General features: G+C 45.1%; 1 protein-coding gene and 1 long non-coding RNA gene across 8 annotated transcripts in view; one reads left to right on the top strand and one right to left on the bottom strand.

The window, feature by feature from the left end:
* Positions 1–2,651: 2,651 nt before the first annotated feature.
* On the bottom strand, positions 2,652–11,770 carry LOC113984342. Of its 3 annotated transcripts, none has more exons than XR_005564603.1 (5): positions 11,396–11,770; positions 9,234–9,311; positions 4,225–9,128; positions 3,849–4,047; positions 2,652–3,666 (listed from the first exon to the last, which is right to left on the bottom strand). It is a non-coding gene; the product is annotated as an uncharacterized LOC113984342 (long non-coding RNA). The 3 variants fall into 3 exon arrangements; XR_005564604.1 differs by having other exon boundaries at positions 3,964–4,047; XR_003539472.2 differs by having other exon boundaries at positions 3,849–4,011.
* A 520-nt stretch (positions 11,771–12,290) lies between these two features.
* CLTCL1 (clathrin heavy chain like 1) overlaps positions 12,291–22,162 on the top strand; it is a 35,513-nt gene continuing 25,641 nt past the window's right edge. For 2 of the 5 annotated variants that reach the window (XM_027714360.2, XM_027714358.2), the window contains exons 1-3: positions 12,292–12,487; positions 20,445–20,652; positions 21,292–21,294. In XM_027714360.2, coding sequence (XP_027570161.1) covers positions 12,446–12,487; positions 20,445–20,652; positions 21,292–21,294 — 253 coding nt within the window. In that variant the 5' untranslated portion in view covers positions 12,292–12,445. Of the gene's footprint in view, positions 12,488–20,444; positions 20,653–21,291; positions 21,295–22,162 lie in introns of all 5 variants that reach the window. The other 3 variants (XM_027714363.2, XM_027714359.2, XM_027714362.2) reach the window with 3 other exon arrangements.

Here is a 22,162-nt window from a genome sequence, read left to right as displayed (position 1 = left end):
TGAGAGCTCTTCCATCTTGCACTTGATTGTTGCATATAGAAAAATCAAAATAATGCAGAGAGCACAGTGGGAGATGGTAGAGAATGGAGCAGTGTGGTGGATTCTGGATCTCTGCTAGGAATATAAATTGCTTCCATGCTCTGCTTGCATGGAGAATCAGTTTCTGAGTCTTAAGAGTATTTCACACACAGCTGTTTGTTTATAGCTGGTCAGGCATTTCAACCCTTTTGTGTTTTCTCAAGGACCTCCTTGCTTGCAGTGCAGTCCCTGCCTTTCTGGGGAATGAGAGAGGGAAGGGGGGGGAAAGGATGCTCATCCGAGTACGTAAAACCAGGCAGAGCAGGTGCTGTTGGAATGAAGGACCCCACGTTTCTGCCTGTCCCTCTCCCTGCTTCTGAAAAGAGGTTTGGCTTTAGGAGGCAGTTCTGTAATTTTCATTTTGTTTTGGTAGGAGGGTTTGCTTCCTTCCAAATAAATTTATTACGTATTCCCGAAACGGGAAAATATGAAGAACAACTCCATTGGGGCCAGAACTGAAGGCTTGGGAAGGCTCAGTTGAAAGCAAGCAGGGAGGTGCCCCCAGAATAAACAGGCTGCCAAATCAGGAAGATCCCTGAATGCCAGGCAGGGTTTTCTAAATACAGTGACTGTGGAGCCCTGCCTCCACTATAACATCTAGCTGGACTGTGACTGCTGTTGGTGAGGCAGAACCTTCGAGAAAAGGGATATTTTGTGGAAAACAATAGGCCTCCTTGGCATCTTCATTCTCAGTGACCCTCCTTTCCCCTCCACATTAACTGTCAGTCTGCTCTCTGTTAATGTGCCGGGGGGAGCTCTGCCCACAGGTCAAGGCTCTGAAGAGCTGCTGCATTTCTGTCACTTGGAAGAAGCAGCCTTTGCCCAGCCCTGTGTGTCTCTCAGCCTGCCAGGGTCAGTGGGGGCAGCAGGGGTGTGGAGTGTGCCACCAGGGCCGTGCAGGCATTAACCCTGCAGTGTGGGAAGAAAACAGTACAGCTTGGGATGTGTATGTCAAGTGCTGGCAGCCCTGCAATAGGAGCCACTGCCCAAAAGAGTTTTATCATTTCAGATCAAACATGTAAGGGCAGTTGGGAAGAATTACACAGTTTAGTTATCTTCCTTCAGTTTTACTTCACTGCTTTTCTTCAGGACACTCTCATCAGTGTATTCATTTCACCAGTTCTAACTGAGTTCAAGTTATGTGGGTACTAAAATCTGACCTGTTTGCCCTAGATTTGAGCCCCAGATGTCTCTGAGAATTTCTGTGCAACCCCAGTGTTTGTTTGCATGCAATGTTTGTTGACTAGATGGTGCTGTCTGGATGCCTTTGAAGAAAAATTCCTCTGGGAATATTGCCTCGTGTGAAGCAACTGCAAAGGCTGGTGGTGCAGTCTGCTCTTGGCTTCCAGTAAGGTCCACGGTAATGCACTAGGACAGGTCTTGATAGTCTTAACTTTATTGCCCTATTTTCAGCATTGCCTTGTGCCTGCATTGGCCAATCTGTTTACATCTGTGCCCACTGAGCCTCTTGGAGAATGATACAGGATGTTCCTTCCCTCTTTGAGTGAAGTCTAGGCAGAGAGGCAGCCAAGAAATCCGGCAGTTCGATATAAATAGGTTACAAAATTGTCACGTAAGAAAGCAAAGGTTAAAACCCGATTGCATCCACCTGCCCACAGAGAAAGCTTTGCAAGGGAAGGACAATGTCAGCCTCTGTATTTCCTCCTGGAATAATGCATGCAGGATGACCAGGACTGAATGCCCAGGACTTGTTACTTGTAATCTGATTTTTGTGAAAAGCCAAGAAGTGTTAAAAGGCAGGATTTTGCTGGAGACTGAGATAATTCCAGATTCAAAGTTCTGCAGCCTTCTTCTGCAGCCTTCTGCCCTGAAAATATTTAGGCTGCAAACAGCACTGCAGAGGAGACCTGTGAGTCATTTTATCTGCTTCCTTGTGCATTGTTGTGTTCTAGGCTGGTGACATTTCTGGCATTTATTTTTGTTCCCGAAGCTGCAGTAATACAGCGTGGAGAGGAACCAGCAGTGTTTGTGGATGCCTGTGGGATCCTCCCCACGTGTGCTCAGGGTGCAAGGCAGGCAGTCAGTGAGGATGCAGAGCCCATTCTGCTATGGCCAGGCTGTCACTGTCACCTCCCACCTCCCCTCCACGTGCCCCCCGTGCAGGTGTGACCGAGACAGGTAGAACACATTGATCAGTACATCCTGTACTGTGATACGGAGAGGGATGTTCTTTCCTAAATGACATAGCTGCAATAATTCCCTGATAGCTTAATTTTTGTTGGTATGTGTTTAGCAAGATCTAATGACCTAAAACTGAACTGCAACATTAAGCAAAATGCAAGTGAGAAAACAAGATTGTGAGGGGCCTCTTACCGAGGCACCAACCTTGTTAAGCCAAAGAAAAACGCTGGTGTGCCACAAACTGGCATCTGTGACACAGCAAAAGCAGCCTTGTTCTCAAGACATAAAAATGGCCTTCTGGATACAGAAGTGCTTTAGCAGGTCTGGTTTGTCGCTCTCCTAATTAGGTGGAAGAGTCTTCCAAGTTGAGCAAAAATATCACAGGGGACCTTTGTGCTGAATTACAGCAGAAAATACTAAACAAAGATCCCTCTGCATTTTATGCCCACACCTCCTCTTAATACTCACTTGTGTCAATCAGAGGAATATCCTCCCATACCAGCACTGTTTCCAGAGGTCCATATAATGGTTTAGTCCTACTCATCTATCTGACCTTTCATCACTGACTTTTCAATGTTTTTATTTCCTTAGCCGTATCCCTCAGAAATTTCCCATGCCATCCAAGCAATACATTCATTATTGAAACTTGTGTGATTTAATAATTTCCTGGCACAATAATTCCAAAACATGTGGGAGGAAATATGGAGAAGGATTTTTCCATCTCCAGGTGTTTATTTTACTGCCTGAATCCTTGCTCTTGACCCTTCTGAGTGGCTTTTTGTTGAACTGCATTTCAACTGCTTGTCTAAGAAAGACCTTCATCCTTGCAGCTGAGGGTGGAGGCGTGGAAGCTCATTCTTAGAAGTCTGATGTGCCTGCTCTAGCATTTCTAGCTTTGAATTTCTGGAGCTGTTTTCTTTTCCACAATCTCCATAAGCTAAACAAACACTTTTTTCAATTGCCTGCTTTACTAATCAGTGTTTGAGATGCAATATCGAGGCCTTTACTGCCCACTCGAGCCAGCATGCAGCATGCTGGGTTTACCATGGCAGCCTGCCAGGAGCCTGAGGGCTTCACCTGTGCCCAGGAGAGGTAAGACAAAGAGCACAACCAAAGCAGCTCCTCTGTGGGACACAGCAGCACATTGCTGCTTCCCAGGTGTCACTGGACACGAGCAGCTGCTGGCAATGACTGAGCAGTGGGGTCTGGGTGCATTAGAAGGCAAGAAGCTGGAGCCTTAATTCAAGAAGGTACTTATTTACAAAATAAGTGCATATTTATGTTGAGCACTACATTAAAACCATTAAACTCCCTTATATATTTGCACTTGGGCACATGTAGATGCATTGATGAGTCAGCCTGGCTGTGTTAATGACCTCAGCAGATCTCCAGGGAATGTCTCTGCTTTTCCAGGTGTCTCAAGTGTCAGGGTTATGAAGCCGATTCCTGTAAAAACAATTTTCACTTGGTATTTGAGAGAATCATTAATTCTGACTTACTCTACCTTGCAGTGGTGCTAAATAATGGCATTTGAAAACATTTGAAGAGTCATTTGTTAAGCCTCTACAACCCTGTTATGTACCTGCTCAAAAGTACATAAAATTAACAGTCAGGAAAAGGAAAAGAACCTCTGACGTGTCTCGGCTGCTCTGTTGTTCAATTGCTCAGTCATCTCTGGGCCACACAGTATAACAGAATGTAGATTTATTTTAGCTCTCATCAACTGCTTTGCTGTTTTAGTACCTCTGCCTGGAGTACGGAGCGACTGGAAGATTGCCAGGAAAGGGAAGTCTGTGTGTGAACAGCCGGGAGGGATAATACGTAAATCTGGGGGAAAGAGGCAATTAAAGGCAGTGCTGAGATAGAATGAAAAATAGACAGTATTGAGCCTCATCAGAAATAGCAACATAAACAGCCACTTACTGTACAGTGGAGGGAACTTTGCTGTAAATAACTGCATTTTACAGAAAACAGATGGATTATGAAATCTGTGAGCAGACTTACAGAAAGCAGTTTGGTCCATGTTGATGTCTGGCAGGTCCTCCTGGCACAAGGGGACAAAAGGTGGCTTCTCCCTGCTGTTGTATTTACAGAATCCAGAGGGGAGCTGCAAAATTGGATTGCACACGAGCCAAACAGAGCTGAAAATAATTCTGCATGTCATCTGTAACTATGAATGGAGATGACAGAGGAAGTGCTATCTGAGATCAGCAGTGTAATAAATGGTACCTTGTTGCTTTGTAACCCAGCAGCTGAGGAGGTGACACACCAGCGAACACATCTGACTATCCAGAGGGACCAGGCCTGTAGCTTACCAGGATCTTGGTATCACCAGCAAATCCAACTGCATCATCTTTTGACACGAGTGGGTGGACTGGGAAGGGACAGACCATTCCAAAATGTTTAACTTTATGTTACAAATGAGGATGGATTCCAGCTGTGTTTTAATCCTATGGCCTGTATTTGATCATTCTTGTTTTGGAATAATTGATCAAAAAGCTCAACAGTTTCCTGTATTCTACCACTTTTCCAGCTATTTTGCTGGCTTTGTGAATGAGTACAATCAGACACAGCCCAGACACAGCAATTCAAGCTCCTGTTTGCAGACACAAACTTGGCAATATGCATTAACTGAACATAGTTCTTGCATCAGGCAACACATCATGTGCTGTCTCGGTCACATTCTGGGCTACAAGAGAAAAATATGTGGATGTTTAAGGATCTTTTGGAGGGCTCATGAAAGTGCTTATTTCTTAACACTAAACTTGTTTCTTTCAATTCTTTAGTTCTCCTCTTCCAGCATAACCAAAGAAACAAAAGAAGAGCTGCTTATTATTAACATGTTTCAGTCTTCATGAATGGATAGAAACACGCAAAGATGACTCACTTCTGATGTGCTGGAGCTGGAGCCTCACTCCATCCAGAATTTTAAGCACTAGACTCTGGTTGAGTTGGAGCAAATGACTTGTAGAGAGCTAAGATGGAAGAGGGAAAATTCCAACACTGGGGCTAGAACTCACCCCTTAAGATGCAGTATGGCTTGGTGCAGAAAGGAGACAATTAAAAGCTTCTGTATAATAACCTCCATATATTCTTTTTGAAATTAGTACTTTATTAGATCACATTTTTCCATGATGGGAACCAAAAATCCTCAAAGCAACATGACGACAAAATGCTAAATAAATGGTTTAACTAGCATTTTGTATGCTTCCCCTTTCATTTTTGTGTTTGCTAAGGATACTCTACATATCTGGAACAGCACAGTTTGCCAAAAACTTGGTGTAATTTTTTTACATTTCAGGGCACCCCTCGGGCCTTTAGAAAAGTAGAAAGTACCAAACATTCTTTAAAGTGGGGAAGATCTGTCTAAAGAGATAGGATTGTAAATTCCCTCTGGTGCTTGTTAAGGCCTCTGCACGGGAGGTTTTCTCCCTTTATTCAACACCCTTCACCTAAGTAGCATCACTTACACTGAAAGCTCTGGCATAAAGGGGCATGGCTGTCTTCATCTTGTGTCATCTAAATTCATTCTAGTGACAGGGTAGCAAAGTGTTTATGGATTGCTTCTGCCAGCACTTAGTAGGAATTTTTTTTAAGGTACCTTAGTCACTTCATTATGAGGACTTTGAGCATGTAAGCCTGTGCTTGCCTACATTTTATTCCAGCTCAGCCATCTTGCTTGTGTTGTCAAAAATCTAAAAGGCAGCAAACGTGTGATTGTTAAACCTCTTTGGGAAACATCTTTGTGTTGTGTTTGTGTCTTGAAAATTCTAGTTAAGACTGAAGTTCAAGAAAAGCCAGTCTGTTACATTCAGGTTGTGTATGTCATTAAGAACCAAGAAATGCAGAGAACGTCCATTAAACCTGTTCCACAAACAGTTCAAGACAGAGAAAGCCAAGAGTGAATACGAAAATTAGGGTCACTTTTATCTTCAGCTTCCTGAAATCCTACAAGCTGATAATAAAAAAACAGGGCCTTTGTGTTACATAGAACAGCATTACATGGTCTAACAAAAACCTGGTTTTGAAGGGGAGAACATAGTTCAGGAAATAATGGTGTTTTCAGGACAGCATTTCTGAACCTATCTTTAAAGTTAATGCAGACAAAGGTACAGATTCATACAAAAGCAGGAATTTGGGAATAAAGGAATGGAACAAAAATATTTCATGAACAATAAAACTAATTCAAGAAGGTGCAGACCTTGGTCAAAGACTTTTTTTTCCCCCACAGTTTGCACTGACTTCACAGATTTTCCAGTAAGGGCTGAACTCCCACTTCAGCCATTCCTTCTAAATAAAAGTCTCTCCGCTCTCTGGCTGCCTATTTTCATGAAAGTTGCTGGAATCCAGTTTCTTTGAGCTTATTCCTCTCCATCACACATGGCTGAATTTGGCCACTGGTCTCAAAACTTACTGTGGTGGGGAGAAGGAAGCAAGGCAAACAAGAACAGTCATAAAGAGTTGTTTCCTTCTGGAGATGGGGGAATTCACAGCTTATGAGTTTAGAGAGTGTTTCTTGCCAGGATTAAGAGAAGGGGAAATATATTTTAAATGCCCTATAGAAAATAAAAAGTCTGTTTACAATCTGCATAGTTTACCACTATACTCGAAAATGTAACAGGGTTTCTGCTTTTCTTGGCTTCATTCTCTTTCCTGGATAATGTAATAATGTTAAGAAAATGAACACTGAGGTTTTCCCTGTCAAGGGTCTATTTCAAAGGAAATAGCTAAAAGGCCCTAACAGTCAATATATTCAGCATTTCCCAAATCACCCTGTTAATCTGCAATTGGCACATTCAGCCTCGCTGTAGGACAGAGGTGACAACCAGCAGACCCCTCCAGGTCCCTCCCAGCCCTTTCTCGTGCCCTATTTGTGCACACTGACTAGTTATGCTCCTGAGTGGTGTTCAACCACTCGCACCATCTAGGCTAAGATTTTACTCGGTCTGTTTAGAAGCGTGGCTTGGTTTCTGTCATTCCAGACCTGGTGAAATTAGTGAGAGATGCACCCTGGATTTATATCAGCTCCCTCATCCCTTGCCACTGGTTATGTTTTCAAAGAACACATTCGCCCTCTATCTGCTTGATGAATGAGCTGCCAGAGGAAACACCCAGGAGGAATTCAGCTTCTCCAAAGGTTGTTGTAGCACACAGCCCTGATCCATCTGTCAGGATTCTGAAGGCACACGTTGACTCCCGTGCCCTTTATCCGGCTTCGCGTCACTCACCAGTAGATCTCTGTTTTTACAAGGCTGGTTGGAGGAGCTGCAATTTCAGCTGAGAAACTGCCACGTGAGGGATTCAGCACCTGTGCTGCAGAGCCTGGAGAACACCAGTGTCCAGGGAAGGAGCAAACGGCTCTAGGAATGCACAGAGAGCGTCGATGTCCGTGTACTGCTCGTGGACAGAAATGGCTCCTTCCAATGGAAATGCTTCTGGGAGGCAAGACAGGCATATTGTTTGCAAGCTACAAGTAAATTATGTCTCACCATGGCATTCTCTGTGGGGAACCTCAAGACCTCCAGCCTGCACTGCTACTGCCTCCAGACACTTCTGTTCATTTTGACATTAAATGCCATCAGAATCTGCTGATGGAGATGATGGGGATTATAATCTCCAGCAGAGCTTTCATGTACAGGGACTACAGGGTGGGGCTTCACATACTGAACTAAATTCATAAAGTGACCTTTATCAAGAACACGTCAGGAGTTAAATCCACCATAACAGGGGATTGCCTTTAAATTCTAAGCATGTGCAATGCCATTCTTCTTTCAAAGAATGAACTAGAGGGAATTTAAACATTAAACAATTACATATTAAACAACTCTGCAACAGAATCTTTAAATTTCAAATAATTTCTTAAAAAACATTACCATTTTTGCCAGCTGGGTCTCAGGAGCTTGCACAATGACTTACACAAACCACAGAAGAAACTCATCCAGAGCCTCAGAGCGCTTTGTATGACCCAGAGTTATGCATTCAGTAAGAAGAGATGGAAAAAAAGAATTGAATTCCAGGAGAAAAGAGCATTATTTGAATGGAACTTTGCACTAAAATGGAGAATGACTGCAGGACACGCACAAGGAGTCAGCTCTGGATGGGAGACGGTGAGAGGAGACAGTTCTTGACTCAGCAGTGAGGAGCCTGTTGGAAGGAGAGAAGAGACAGAGGGGAGGAAAGGGGAGGGCTCCACGTCTCCAGGAGACAAGCTGGAAAGAAGTCCAAGGAGCGAGGGTGTGGTTTGAAAAACAAGGAGTACAGTTTCAAACTGGATTCTGAGGCAAACAGTCAGTGAGGGCCTCGAGATCCATGAAATACCAATTTTCTCCAGGAGAGACCAAATCGGAACTTTAGGAGCTGTTGTGACGCTCTGACGTTGCTGCACCACCACATCTCGGTGTGACAGCTGACACAGCTGTCCCGAGGTTTGCATTTATCTGGTAAGCAAAACATTGACACTCCGACGGCGCCAGGCAGCGCTGAGCTGGGAACAGATGTGGATCAACATCCTGCCGTCAGTGCTGTGCCACAGGCAGCAGCTCTCCAGCAGTTTCAACCATCAGGCACGAGGACGAGCAAGTCCAAGATGCAGACTCTCCACCCCTTGGAGCTGCACGTGATCCCACTTGGGCAGGTCTGCAGTGGACACTCTCTAATACAGGCCAGAAGATGTGCCAGTGCCATTTGACTTTTTTTGGATCAAAACAGCAAAGTAGCCAAAAGTTTGCAAAATGAACACTCGTGCAGTAAAGTGGTGATTTGAACGGATGTTGTTGAGCAAGAACTTCCTTGGATGATTCTGTGGGAAGAAGACTAGAAACATGCACAATACATACAATATTTTTTCCATGTAAATAACAGCCTCTCCAAGACAAAAATGCAGCTCTTCTCAGGGCTGTTTTCAAACACTGAAAAAGAAAAAAAAAAAGCATCAGGCTGCCATCCATAGGATGAGCCAGAAAACCAAATATTTGGATGAGAACAACTTCTGAAATAAATAGAGAAACATTTACCAGGAGCTTTTCCATTTGCTTTGTTAAAGGATTTCTAGGGATTACGCTCTTCTCAGCTGCTGGATGCTGTGGCTCTGCCTTGTACAAGGGAGCAGGAGAGTAGCAGTCACTAATCAAGAGGGGCACTAACACAACGAACCATTAGAGACCCTTTACATTGCCTTTTAATAGACTATAGACTGTAGGAGAAATACCTTAAATAAGGCCAGTAGTGCCTTCCCGTTGAGAGATCCCAAACTAAATATAGAAAACAAGGTTAAAATAGTCAGTTAAAACATCCATGCACACAGCTGACTGTGCAGAGGGCAGTTCCTTTTGCAGCAGGCTGCAAAGTGGACAAAAGATGGCAAACCACTTTTCCCATTTTTTTTTTTTTGATTTGTGCCACAGTGTCCAGCACTTTCACAGGGCTGACTGTGCTTGCAAAGAATGTAACCCTTGGGATCAGCAAAGCCAGGTCTCATAAAGGACAGATATTTAAACACAGAGAGGTGTAAAGAAGGTACAGATGAGAAAGACATCAGCAGATAGAAGTGTGGCAAAGCACTCTTACATAAAGGCAGATGCTTTTTTTACGATGGATATTGTGGGATGTTGTAATTAGGATTTGGCCAGCTGGGATTGGGTATGAAGGATTATATTATTAAAACTGGAGTGAAGAAATATAACAGACCTTTAATTTTAATTATACTTTAAAAGAGACTCGATTTCCTTGCCAGTGATCTCTCTAGTTCACATCAGCGGTTTGGTGCCAGACTACTAAGAGGGATTGCACACAATACACAGTGACTTTTGTGCATTTGTAATTCTTAATGATAAAAATAAGTCTCAGGGACAAATCTGTTGCTTCTTTCTTTTGTCACGGTTCTCTTTAAAACAAAAATGATATAAAAATGTAGATAGTATAACTATGTACATTACTTAAGAGGTCTTACTTTATTTGTGAAATAAATGATGAAAGTCTGTGCCTTGTTTTTCTTTAAGACATAGTTAGCTATAAACTAAAGAGCAAAAATAGGAGGTCTGGATATAAATAATTAGCATCCATAAAGTGACTGTAAGGGAGGACAGTTGACAGAAGAAAACACAGAACAAACTCACTATACCAACATGGGCTGGTGACAGATGATGTCCTGACGTCCCAGTGATGGTCTGTCTCTGCAGCACTGCTGACTTGCTCTCATTTGGAAACTCATAACCCACCTTAATTAAAATACTAACAAACCTGCAGGGCAGATGCTACTCAAGCCCCTTTTGACCATGTAAAGAAAAGTTGTCTCCACTTCAGCTCCAGTTTTTGCTTTGTTCTTTTGAGAGACCAGACCTTGGTACTTAACCCCAGTCAGGAGTCTTCTGGGGACAGCTACAGATCCCAGATTTCCTCAGGGATGGGGCTTCAGCAGCACCTCATCCCAGCCACGTGTTCAATGGGCTGTTCAGGGTTTCCTCTGTCCAGATGTAGACCTTCGTGTCTCCCAAATATGGCAAAGGGGTCCCCATGGCTGCAGCCTGTGGCTGTGCATACCAGTAGAACACAAGGTGTCTCAGCAGAGCCATGCCTATGATTCCTTTGGAAACCTAACCCAGTTTTGGCAATTCCCATCTCCATGTATTAAAAATGAATGAGGTGAAGTTAAAATAATGAGGTTTTAAATTGTAATATATTTGAAACTGTTTTAATCTGCCTTCTGGTTTTGAGTCTTCAGGGGTCCCTTGTTCAGCTTTGCTTCACAACACAGTACATAAGAAACTAATCTATAAAAAATTAAATTAGAGATTCTCCCGTAATCCTGTGTTTCCCAGAGCTGAGCTCTCTGGGAAAATGTGAACAACACAATGCTCTGGATAAAAGTGCTGGAGCTAGCAACACTGCAGCAATTTCCATCTCAAAGGATTACTGTAATTTAGGAGAAATATAATAGCTTTAACATTACCTTCACCTCCCTCATCTGATGCTAATGGGCTGGCTAGGAGTGAGGGCGAAAGAAAAAGGTGTTGATGTACCTCTTGCATGTTGAACCCTTCACTTCTTGGTTATTCAATAACTTCCAATTCACAGTGTCAACTCTTGGGGGAAGGAGCCCTATTCCCATTTAGAAATCGCACGGGGCAAAACAGCGGGATGGTTTTCCAAACATGTGGTCATAAAACCCCTCACGTACCTCCGGGCACGGCTGCAAAGCAGCAAAGCCCACATGGCGCTAGGGCAAGTCAAGGTGGGCCAAGGGCAGCTGTTCCGCCAGACCCCGGCAGACCCCGGCAGGTGCCGGGCAGGCGGCTCCCGTTCCCCAGTGCCCACCAAGGGCCGCCGCCGGGGGGGCAGCGCCTGGGCGTCCCCTGCCTCCCTCCTCACCCCGGCGGGAGCCCGGGGCGCTGAGGGCAGGGACCATCGCCCCGGCACCGCCAAGCTGCTCTGGGGAAGCCCTGGGGTTGGTGTGAGGGTGGGTCGAGGACAGCCCCGGGATCGGTGTGAGGGGAGCCCGGGGCAGCCCCGGGGTCGGTGTGAGGGGAGCCCGGGGCAGCCCCGGGGTCGGTGTGAGGGGAGCCCGGGACAGCCTCGGGGGTTAGTGTGAGGGGAGGCCGGGGCAGCCCCGGGGTCGGTGCGAGGGTGGGTCGGGGACAGCCTCGGGGGGTAGTGTGAGGGGAGGCCGGGGCAGCCCCGGGGTCGGTGCGAGGGTGGGTCGGGGACAGCCGCGAGGGTCTGTGTGAGGGGAGCCCGGGGCAGCGCCGGAGGGAGCCGGGGAGGGGTCCGGGTCACGTGAGCGCGTGTGGCAGCAGCGGAAGGATACCTGCACTTTAGCAACCCCTCCCGCCCCTCTCCGTTGGCCGTAGCTGGGGCGGGGACCCCCCCTCTCCTGGGAGCGCCGTCCCCAGCCCATCCTCTCAGTGAGAGTGCAGGGACAGCGGGGCAGAGGAAGAGCGGGGGGTTGAGGGCGGGCGAGGGGCGGTGGCGATGGGCGGGGGAAAGAAGCGCGGCGGGGAGGGACTATTTGAGGAGACCCTGGAAGGCTGGCGAGGTGCGGAGTGATTCCGGCGGTGAGTGAGCGGCCCCGCGCTGAGGCCGAGGAGGGCGGCGGGCGCGCCGAGCGCCATCCCAGCGAGGGCTCCGCGCCTGCGCCGCTCCCGCAGCCGTGAGGGGAGCACCGGCCCCCGCTCCGCTGCACCGCCCGCCCCTGCCCCGCGCCCCTGCCCCGGGCAGCTCGCCCCCAGTCATGGCCCAGATACTGCCCATTCGCTTCCAGGAGCATTTCCAGGTGAGCGCGGCGGGGCGGCGGCGGAGGCGAGGGGAAGGGGCTCCCCCTCCTCTGCCTCGCCCCGTCCCTCACGGGGTGTGGGGGGGCCGCGGCCTAGGCGGGCCGGGGGCGCGCTGAGGGGCGGGGAGAGGGGGCCAGGCCGCGGGGGGAACCCCCTCCGTCCCCTGGGACCCCCTCCGTGCCTTCTTTCCCTCCCTGCGGAGCGCGGCCGCCGTCCCGCTGGGCGCCGCGGGAAGGCGCGCGGGGCCGAGCCCGCCCCCGGTGCGGGCTCTGAGCTGCCTCGTCTGTCTGTCCGTCCGCCCGTCCATCCCTCCATCTGTCGCCGGGGCTGCCTCTCCGCGCCGTGCGGAGCGGCCGCGATTTGTGCAGAGTCACTCGCCGCCTGAGGGACCTCCCGCTCCGGGGAGGGGGAGGCGCCGCGCCGCTCGCCCCGGGGACCGCGGGCGCTCCCGCCCTGGCTCGGGGGGACGCCGCAGTCTTGCAGAGGGATCGCGGTTTTTCTGTTTTACCATCACCCTCAGGATCGCGGAGGTTCCGGGGAACCTCTTTCTGCGCAGCTCGAGCTGCGAGGAAATCGGTGAGATGAGGTGCAAGAAAGCATTTGGACTTGGAAGCTGCACAGCTTCTGTCCCTTCTTCCAAACGTAACAATATTTCAAAAAATCCTCCCCCAGAATAACATGGTTGTCTTAATAGCCTGTTAAAACTGTAATGCCAGGGTTGGAAGAGATCCATGACTAATGGATGCAGCACAGACAAACCGGTTTATCTGTTTCCTTGTGACCCGCTGCTGAGGGAGGGTTGTAAATGGAGTGAGAGAACAGCGGTCTCTGAACATGCAGTTTGAGGCAGGAATTAAAGGAATTTGCTAAATGAATGAGAGAACAGGAAGTGGACTTGGCAAGTCATCCTTCTGTCGCTGTACCGCCCCTTTCTGTCAAATCAGGCATCCATTTCAAAATACAAACGGGGCATCGTCCCTCAGTGAGGACTTGGTGCCTCTTCAGGCATTTCAGCCTGGGAAATGGTTATGGCCACTTCCAGCTCCCTTTGGGAAGTGGTTTTTGCTTAACTGGAAGAACTGTCCCGGTGACCCTAGAAGGAGCTCTGGCCTGAAAAACAGTAATTAGAGCTAGTGAATTCCAGAAATATCTAATCTCTGTGCCCAAGGGAGCAGACACACCTGTGTCCTGAGTTTTCATGGGTTAGGAGAGTTTAACAGGGTGAAGAATTCTGTTGTCACTCCACCCCCTCTCTGCCTGTGTCCACTATAGCAGTGATTGTAATAATCTCAAATAGGTTCCTAAGAGCTGCAGTACAGTTTTCTAAGTAAGAAACTTGGGGTCAAAGTGTTTCTGACGTCAGACTCTCCTTAGAGAGAAGCCTGTAGTTCTTACACTTTAAAACTAGCAAACATAACCAATCCTGCTGATTGTGTTTGGTCTATACAACAACGATGAGAGGACATCACGCTTAATATGCAGGAGGTGTACTGGGCTGCTTTGCATGTCAAATGACTGTTTCTGTGATTACTGGTGGTGTGTGTCTTGCAACACTGCCAATATCAGCATTGTGGGACCTCAGTTTTGGGTGAGGGGCTCCCCACCTGCTTCTTGAGGGATCTGTGCTGAAGTCATATTCTATTTTTTGCTACCACCTGCTTTTGCTCTCAAATAATTTGATCTTGTTTAAAGGGCTAAATCTGTGCTTGAGTGACTTCTCCCTAGCGTGAAAGCTGCGTGGAAGAGCAGGGAAAACCTTGGGATGCCCGTTGTTAACATGTAGGACCCAATTTCATCAGCATTCACTCTATGCTGCTTCTCCCCCTCAGGCTGAGTGCAGGAGCTCTAAAGCAATACTGAATTTGGGATCAGGAGTAGCTGGCAGTAGGAATGCAGTCAGCCTCCTCAGTGCTGCTTCTGCAGTTGTCCCTACATGGTGGGATAAATAGGGAGGGAAAATGAAAGGAATGTAAGAACTCAGAGTGTTTGATCTGGCTGGATATCTGCAGTACAGTTTTATCAGCTCTAACTTAATGTTATGTGTTGTAAACATCTAAAGTCATGAATAAATGATACGTGCTCCTTATTATTGACTGCTAGGGAACTTGTGGAAACATGAGGCCTTCCCTTCCTAATTCTGTGCTGTCACTCATATTTAGCTTAATCTCTTCCCCCCCTCCCCACTTTTTCCAAGCAATTGGCTTGACTACAGATAAATTATCATATTTAGTATTAGTGTAACAAGTGTACTATGCTGCTTCATGATAAATCCAAAAAAGTTACAGTTCCTTGTAACTGTGCTGTTTTCAGTGATCCTGAGTTGAATCTTTCTGTAGCTTAAGTCAATCTGTGTACTGTTTGTACCTCTAGCCTTTTTAATTAATTAATATGGCTTTCAGTGATTAGAAGATTGGTTAGTGATATAATTAATTCCAAATTCAGCCTGTTGCTGATGAAATGTGATTTCCCTCAAGTTCAGAGTTTTCCCGAGGTAGCTGTATGTACTTAACTAAAAGAAGAACTGAACCATGCAGTGCTCTCCAGAGAAGCTAAACATAAGTTGCAGTGCTAAATACTGAACTCTTCTCTCCCACTCTCTCTCGCTGGAAGTGGATAAATGGTAGTGTGAAGTGAAACAGAGATCTTGGTCCACGTAGAATTGGAGGAGTGCTGGGGATCAGCAGACTGTTTACATTCCTTGTGCAGCTCATTTTGCCTCGTTGTTGATCATCCTTCTGACTGAACAGTAGCTCCAAGGCTGTGCAGGAGGAGTGACTGCCAGTCACAGAGCACGTAAATTTGGAGTTGTTACAGCTTGTATGTTCAAGTCCCGTGTGAGCTGAAGGTTGGAGAATAGTGGCAGTGAAAAAAAGATACCCAGGTCTTGTTGGGGGTAGAAGAAACTCGAGTCTGTTTAGCTACATTTAATACAATTGAACAGTAGTTTCTGGAGGTGAACTCTCACTATGAGTCTTCACAAATTCATAAAATACTTGCACCTTGCTCATTCTTCCCCCCAAGGATATTGAAGTTAAATCCCGTAGCACTGGGATTAAAACTAAGGCAAGGCCTTAGTTTTTCCCTGTCTGGTGGCTGCCCAGCTGCAGCAGCCCAGACTATGCCAAGCTCTGCTACAGTGAATTACTAGTGCACACTACTTAAACTAATGGGATTTAATCAGGTTCTTAACTCCAGTGCTTCTGTTGGAGCAGTGAATTATAAATTATTTACCAGATTGAACTCTTGCGAGGGGATTGTAATTTACAATGGAAGTGCTGTAAAAGACCAAATATGCTGGGATATAGGCTGGAAGCAATGCTACTGGAATTTGGCATACAAAGTGTTCCTGATCTAAAATTAAAACTTTTCCTTTACTTAGTCATTGGTTTTCTCTTAAAAGCTTCTCTTTGTGCCCTGAGCTTTTTACAGTTCTTACTAGTAAAAATCTCTGCTTGTCTGCAGAGAAGACTGTTGTTTGTGCAGTCTCAGGTTCCAAGGCTGGGGCCTTCATCCCTTAGATGGAGAGACATACAGTTCCACTTTCTGTTCAATAACTGATCCAGGCTCTTGAGCACAGCCAACTACTGTGAAAAAACTTGTGTACATGACATGCTCTCCATACATAAGTGTTGTGCATTTTGGTGCAGCACTGAGAGGCTGAAGTATTCTGGTTTTAAACATAAAGGATGTAGATTTACTTCTGTCATTTTCAAGGCAAAACTGGTTTCTATTTGGATACTCTGGCTTGTCTTATTAAGAATTACATTCTGTTGTGAAATGGGCATGACAGAACTGAATGGCTTTTATGAATTTGCTTTGGCTAGACATGTGGACTTAAGAAGCACTCAGGATATTTGCAAGCTGTGACTCTTTAGACTTGTATTGAAAAGGTAGGGCTGACTATTATGACTTGATTTAGCTGTTTAGTGATGAAGAGACCATATTTGCTCACTGGATTCAAAAGTGCCTCACACATGGTAGGGAGACTCATTCACAGACATACAGGAACAGATTTTTGTGTGGAGAGTAACAGGCATTTAAGATGAAAACCTAATCCAGCTGCAGCTAAAACCTCTGAGCTGGTGGTCTTGCATGTTTTGGGTCTCCCATATTTCCTTGGTGTCCCTCACCTGTGAAGGTGGGAACTATATCAGGAGATGAGGTGAGCAGGGATACCCAACAATTGTATGCACATCCTTATTGGGGATGATTGTCACTTTATATGGTCACATGAGGAAGAGTTATGGGGAACTGTTAGTGCATTCTTGGTTTGTATTATGTTTAAAAGGATACGTGCTTACAGAGCTTTTAGCAGGCAGTTTTTACTGGGATATGTATAGCCTCTGTCCAAGCCCTACTCTTTTTAATGACCTTAAACAACAGTTGATCACCTCTAACAAGCATTTCTGCTAGAGCTGTGTGGCATAAAGCTGAAATGGGATATTTACTGAACTCCAGAGAGACATTAAATTCATAAAGTTCTTCTGACTCCTGCATTTAACTAATCGTAGATCCTAATTATTGGAGTGTCAGTATTAGGCAGTATGTTAGGCTTAAGTAGTCCCATTAGACAAATGGACTTTGTAGGCTTTGTATTAGTATCTGAGTTGGTCTGTACTGGCTTAGTCTGGAATTCTTGTGTAAAAAAGCCCATTTTGACTCCATTTCTTAGCAAATGGTACAATGCTGGTAAAAAAGAGCAGGGAAAGACTAAATATCAGATTAATAATTGTATTTCATCCTAAGAATGTTTGTATCTTCATTCAAGTTGAGAATCAAGCAGTACATCTCAGGTTCATCTTTACCATGTCAGTAAGTTGTCAGTACCTATAAGATGCTTAAAAATAAGTTTGGTATCTAAGCCAGCCTGCAGTAGTACCAGCTATCTGTGAAGCAAAGATCTTTGTTATCTGGTTTGTTCGGCCTGATGGTGAAGCTGGTTCTGTGCTGTGTGTGTAGATAATGGGTGTTAGGGCAGGAAAGGGCAGGAGATGCATCAGGCTGTTACTCTTTCCAGGGAGGCTCACTGTAACCTACCTGGGGTGCTTGGCGGGGCTTAATTGTAGTACCCAAAAGTAAAGTGTGGGTGAAATCATGGGAATGACGGTAAATGGAATCATGGAATTGTAGTAAATGTCTCCGGAATCACTTTGTAATATTGAATCTTTCTTTTCAGAAGAAAGCACACTTAGTTGGAGAGAGAAGGCCTCACCTGAGGCCTTTTAAGATACACAGCGAAGTGCTTGCTGCCTGCTGTAATAAAGCTTAATTAATTTCGTGCTTGAGGAAGGGGAGAAGGTGCTTTAGAACAACCTAGTCCAAATCATCTCAGCAGGATTGTCCAATCCAGGATAGAAATGATGCTGGCTGATGTCCCTTTATTTGGTGGTAGAGGAATTCTGCCTCTTACACTGCCTCACTTACTATCTCACAAGGATACTTGCCACTCCCCTGATGGCAGGAACAGTCTTCAGTGTTTTCAGATTGCTACACTGTGAAGTATTGTCATCATTCCCTGAAGCTTGCAGCATTCCCATGACCATCCTTTAGGAAGTACTGACATCTTGCCTTTAAAAGATGTGATGGACTTCCCTAGTAATACAGGTGGCAGTGATTATCATGCAGAATTCAGCACTGCATTTTCTGAAAGTTTTGCTAGATTTTATAATAGTTAAAATGGGAAATTGATGCAAAATCTTATTTAGTGAAGATACCCAAAATGTTATTCTTCAACATGGACCAAAGTTTGGAGTGAATAATCGTGAGCTTAAAGCTGAACTTCAAGTAGGAAGTGCCTCAAGGTTCTCACTATGCAAAGCAGGTGGCCAGGGGCTGTCTCTTGAAGAGTAGGTCAGACTGTAGCACACTAATTGAGAAGAGACCTGGAGGAAGCTTCAGTGCTTTGGAAATACATCTGGATTTGGATTAATTAAGTTAGGAACTTGGCTGTGCTGCTGTTAAATCTCTTGACTGTTCTAGTGATGCTTAATTGGTCTCTTAGAATGGGCTGTGCTCTACTGGCAGATGGACTTGGATTGTGCTCAGCATTAAAGTGCTCAAGTGCCTACTGTGAACATGTAATTTGTCACAATATGTGGACAGTGTCTGATTTAGAGCACGAGAGCAAGAACAGTGGAATTAAGAGCCTGTCATTTATTCCTCTGTTGTTCGAGGTCACAGAAGTTGATGGAGCTACAACTTGCATGTTTATTGGGTACTAAAATGTTCTGTGTTACACATGAAGGGTACAGGAGTTGTCTTGGTATGATAACTTCTTTCCTTACTGACACACAAGCCTGTAATAGCCTCCTGCCCAGCGGACCTGTTTTCAAAACTCCAGGTGCCAGCACGTTCTGAGGACCTTGTGCCTAAACACTGGTTCTCTTTTGGATTGAATGGCACCTGCTGAAGTTTAGTAGTGTGTATTGAAGTATTTGCCTCTGAAGGGAGGTGTAGCTGGATGGCTCTCAATTCTGCTGAGAGACACTTGCAGGAACGAGTAAAGGTCCTTTTCCACATGTGTACACTGGGCTCGTGTTGCCTTACTGAAACCTGAGTGTTGAGATTTGCAGTTACTGAGCTGAGTGGCTCTTCATTAGTCAGCTCAACAGAAAACAAACAATTCCTGAGGCGTTCCTGGGCACAGTCCTGAACACACCACATTGGAGGTATCTGTTACATACCCAATTTACAATTTAAGTGAGTAGCTTTACAGAAGCTGTAACAAACCGTGATCAGCCAGTTCAAGCCCATGAAAACAGTGTTTGTGACGCCATCACAGGAATTCTTGCCTGAGGGATTTATAGTCTATTGTAGGAAGGTCCTGGTGCTGTGTATCAAAGGAGTCTAATGACTCAGTGATGCTGGTGGTAGACTCTGTCCTGTCTCCTTGAGGGCAGTAATTTTTCATTTGCAGTGCACTGAAAAGCAGTGTAGGTTAATCCCTTGAGAGGCTTCAGTGAAGCTGATACAGTTCCTGTGCTTGAAAAGCACCGCTCTGGGGCATAAAGCAGGTGCTCAGGCTTGTCAGAGTTACTGTTATATAAAATGTGGGTTGCAGACATACCAGGCTGGGCTGTGCTGCACAGGTAAACCTGATTTACTGCAGACCAATGGAACAGTGGTGCTGCCACCTCCTCCTGTTAGCCTGAGATTGAGAGTGAATGGAAACAAAGTGTAACACAAAAGGATGAAAATGAGAAATAGCCAACTTCTCGGGCAGTCTATTCAGCAGCACAAAATGACTTCAAGTTACATTAGGAGTAGTAACTGCTTTGTTCCTACTGTTGTGTGGTTGAGCACAAGTTATGTTTTGAGAGTTGGGCATAAGGCTGGAGGGGGCCTGCATTGCAATCCCAGCCTTTGTGGCATGACCTCTTGGGCAAGGAGAGGTGGAATGGCTGATTATTTTAACACATCCTTCTTAGCTTTTACTGGTAAAAATAAGATTCTAAGAAGATGAAAAGGTCCACTTGTAAAAATAAGCCATTTGAGACCTGCTATGTAGACTTCATTCCATAATGTTGCTAGGAATGGGTTGCATAAGGGTAATTGGTTCTTTCTGTATGACCCACTGATGCTGAATGTTGTAGTTCTGCCACTTAAGTTTTGAATATTGAATTTACCAGCCTTGTTAAAACTGGAATACTGATGCTACTCCTGTTGTTCTGTCTATCACATTACTAGAACCAGGTTAAGCTTAAGTTAAATATCCTTTTAGTTTGCATCAATAACACAACTTTGGAATGTGTTTAGGACCTGAATACTGACAGCTGTGTAGTTCTTTATCCGTGGAACAAAGTGAATCAGAAGATAAGTCATAGTTCAATAATATACACTTTGGTCAGAGAAATTTGTCAGTCTTGCATTTCCTTCTGGAGGAGATTGAGACACAGAGGCTTGAGTTAGACCTTCAACATGGGAAGGATAATAAAGCACTCTCTTTTGTCTCTCTAGCTCCAAAATTTGGGTATTAACCCAGCAAACATTGGATTCAGCACCCTCACAATGGAATCTGACAAGTTCATCTGCATCAGGGAGAAGGTGGGAGAGCAGGCACAAGTAGTGATAATTGACATGAGCGATCCCACAACACCCATCAGGCGCCCAATTTCTGCAGAAAGTGCCATCATGAATCCAGCCTCCAAAGTAATAGCACTGAAAGGTGAGTAACCCCTGGGCACTGCAGTATGGAAACTGCTGTTTAGCTGCATTACTGCTTATGAATGCTCTTCAGCTTTATGTAAATTTTCTAAGAAGAATGTATATGAGGATAAGAATTCTTGCCTGAACTTGCATGCTGTATTTTTGGCAGTAGATCTTTCAGTAATCTTTGGATGATTTGCCTCCAAGTGGGTGTGAGATGCTTGGACCTGGCACTGCAGCCTCCTATCCTCGCTGAGGACCAGGTCAGCATCTGGTATGCTTTCCCTTTAAACAGGTATTGTAAACTTAATGGACACTTATGTAGATGTAAAGCCATTCTTATTTTCTGTACTGTCCTGGCCCTTTCTTGTAGCTCTGTAGGGTTTACTAGATAGCAACAAAAATGTCATAAGGATGGCCAGAAGTTGTGAAAGTCTGAATGTACAAGCATGTTAAGTTTGACAATCATGAGGTCTTGGAGCTAAAAGACCTCTGCTTACCAGTACCTGTGGTGTTGTTACTACCTTTAGGTAGCACTCTGAGCTCAAGTAATTTTTAATTCATCTCTGGTTCTTTTCTCAAATGACCAACATCTGGTATTTAATCTCAATAACTATTACTGACTATGTACTTTTCTTCCTGCATCTTATCTAAACAGATGGTGAGTGAACTTTGTCCTGGCATTTTGTGTTTGGTAGTTCAGAATGGTCTAATCTCATAAAAAGTACTGAACTTTGAGGTGGCCATTTGACAGTTCACTTCATAGCCAGGTGGGGGAATCCGAATCCTCAACTGGTGTTACAGTGACAATGTTCTCCATTGGCTCGTTTCCCACCATTTGGCTGCTTTGACTATTGACTGTACCGAGTGAAGGAGGAGTGTGCTTTCAGTGTCTGTGTTTGTGTGTGTGTGTGATGGAAGTACAGTTGATAGACAAAATGAAGTTGCAATATTTTTATGAGAGACCTCTGCTAGCATGTCCTGTGTGCTATTCATTTTTGCCTAAGTGTGTTTTTTATTGTGAAAAATCATGGTGAAATTGCTTAGGGGTCCAAGAAATAACTGTTCTTCAGAACTGGCACAAAACCTGTAACTTCTTGTCTTGGATCTCAGGCTTATAGTGACATCAGGTGAAAACTAAAGTGTGAGTGTTTAACTTCAGCTGAATCAGTGATTTAGCTGAGGTAGTTATACACCTTGCAAAGGACTGCCTTACCCAGGGTGTGGGCAAAGGTAACAATGAAAATAAGTTCAGATCTGTTAAGAGTTCACTGTCCTTAATCTTGGACCCCTTTAATCAGACTGTATTGGCAAGGAAAGTGCCTTCTCTACACTAGCAGAGCTTCATCTTTCTCTTAAAAGGAAACTATATAATCTGTGTTTAAAACTAACATACTAATGAACTAACATATTAAATGAATTATTATGAGGTTCAAATAATATAGCTTTATTCTTGCCAAAGAATTCAAATAATATAGCTTTATTCTTGCTCAAAAGGAGTATTGTTCTGTCCATTCAGAGTGAATAAA

Source organism: Pipra filicauda, unplaced genomic scaffold, assembly GCF_003945595.2.
Source record: "Pipra filicauda isolate LSUMZ 115617 unplaced genomic scaffold, ASM394559v2 scaffold33_size4404698_pilon, whole genome shotgun sequence".
Lineage (NCBI taxonomy): Eukaryota > Metazoa > Chordata > Aves > Passeriformes > Pipridae > Pipra > Pipra filicauda.
The sequence above is the reverse complement of the archived record's forward strand: the minus strand, read 5'-3'. Positions and strand labels throughout refer to the sequence as shown.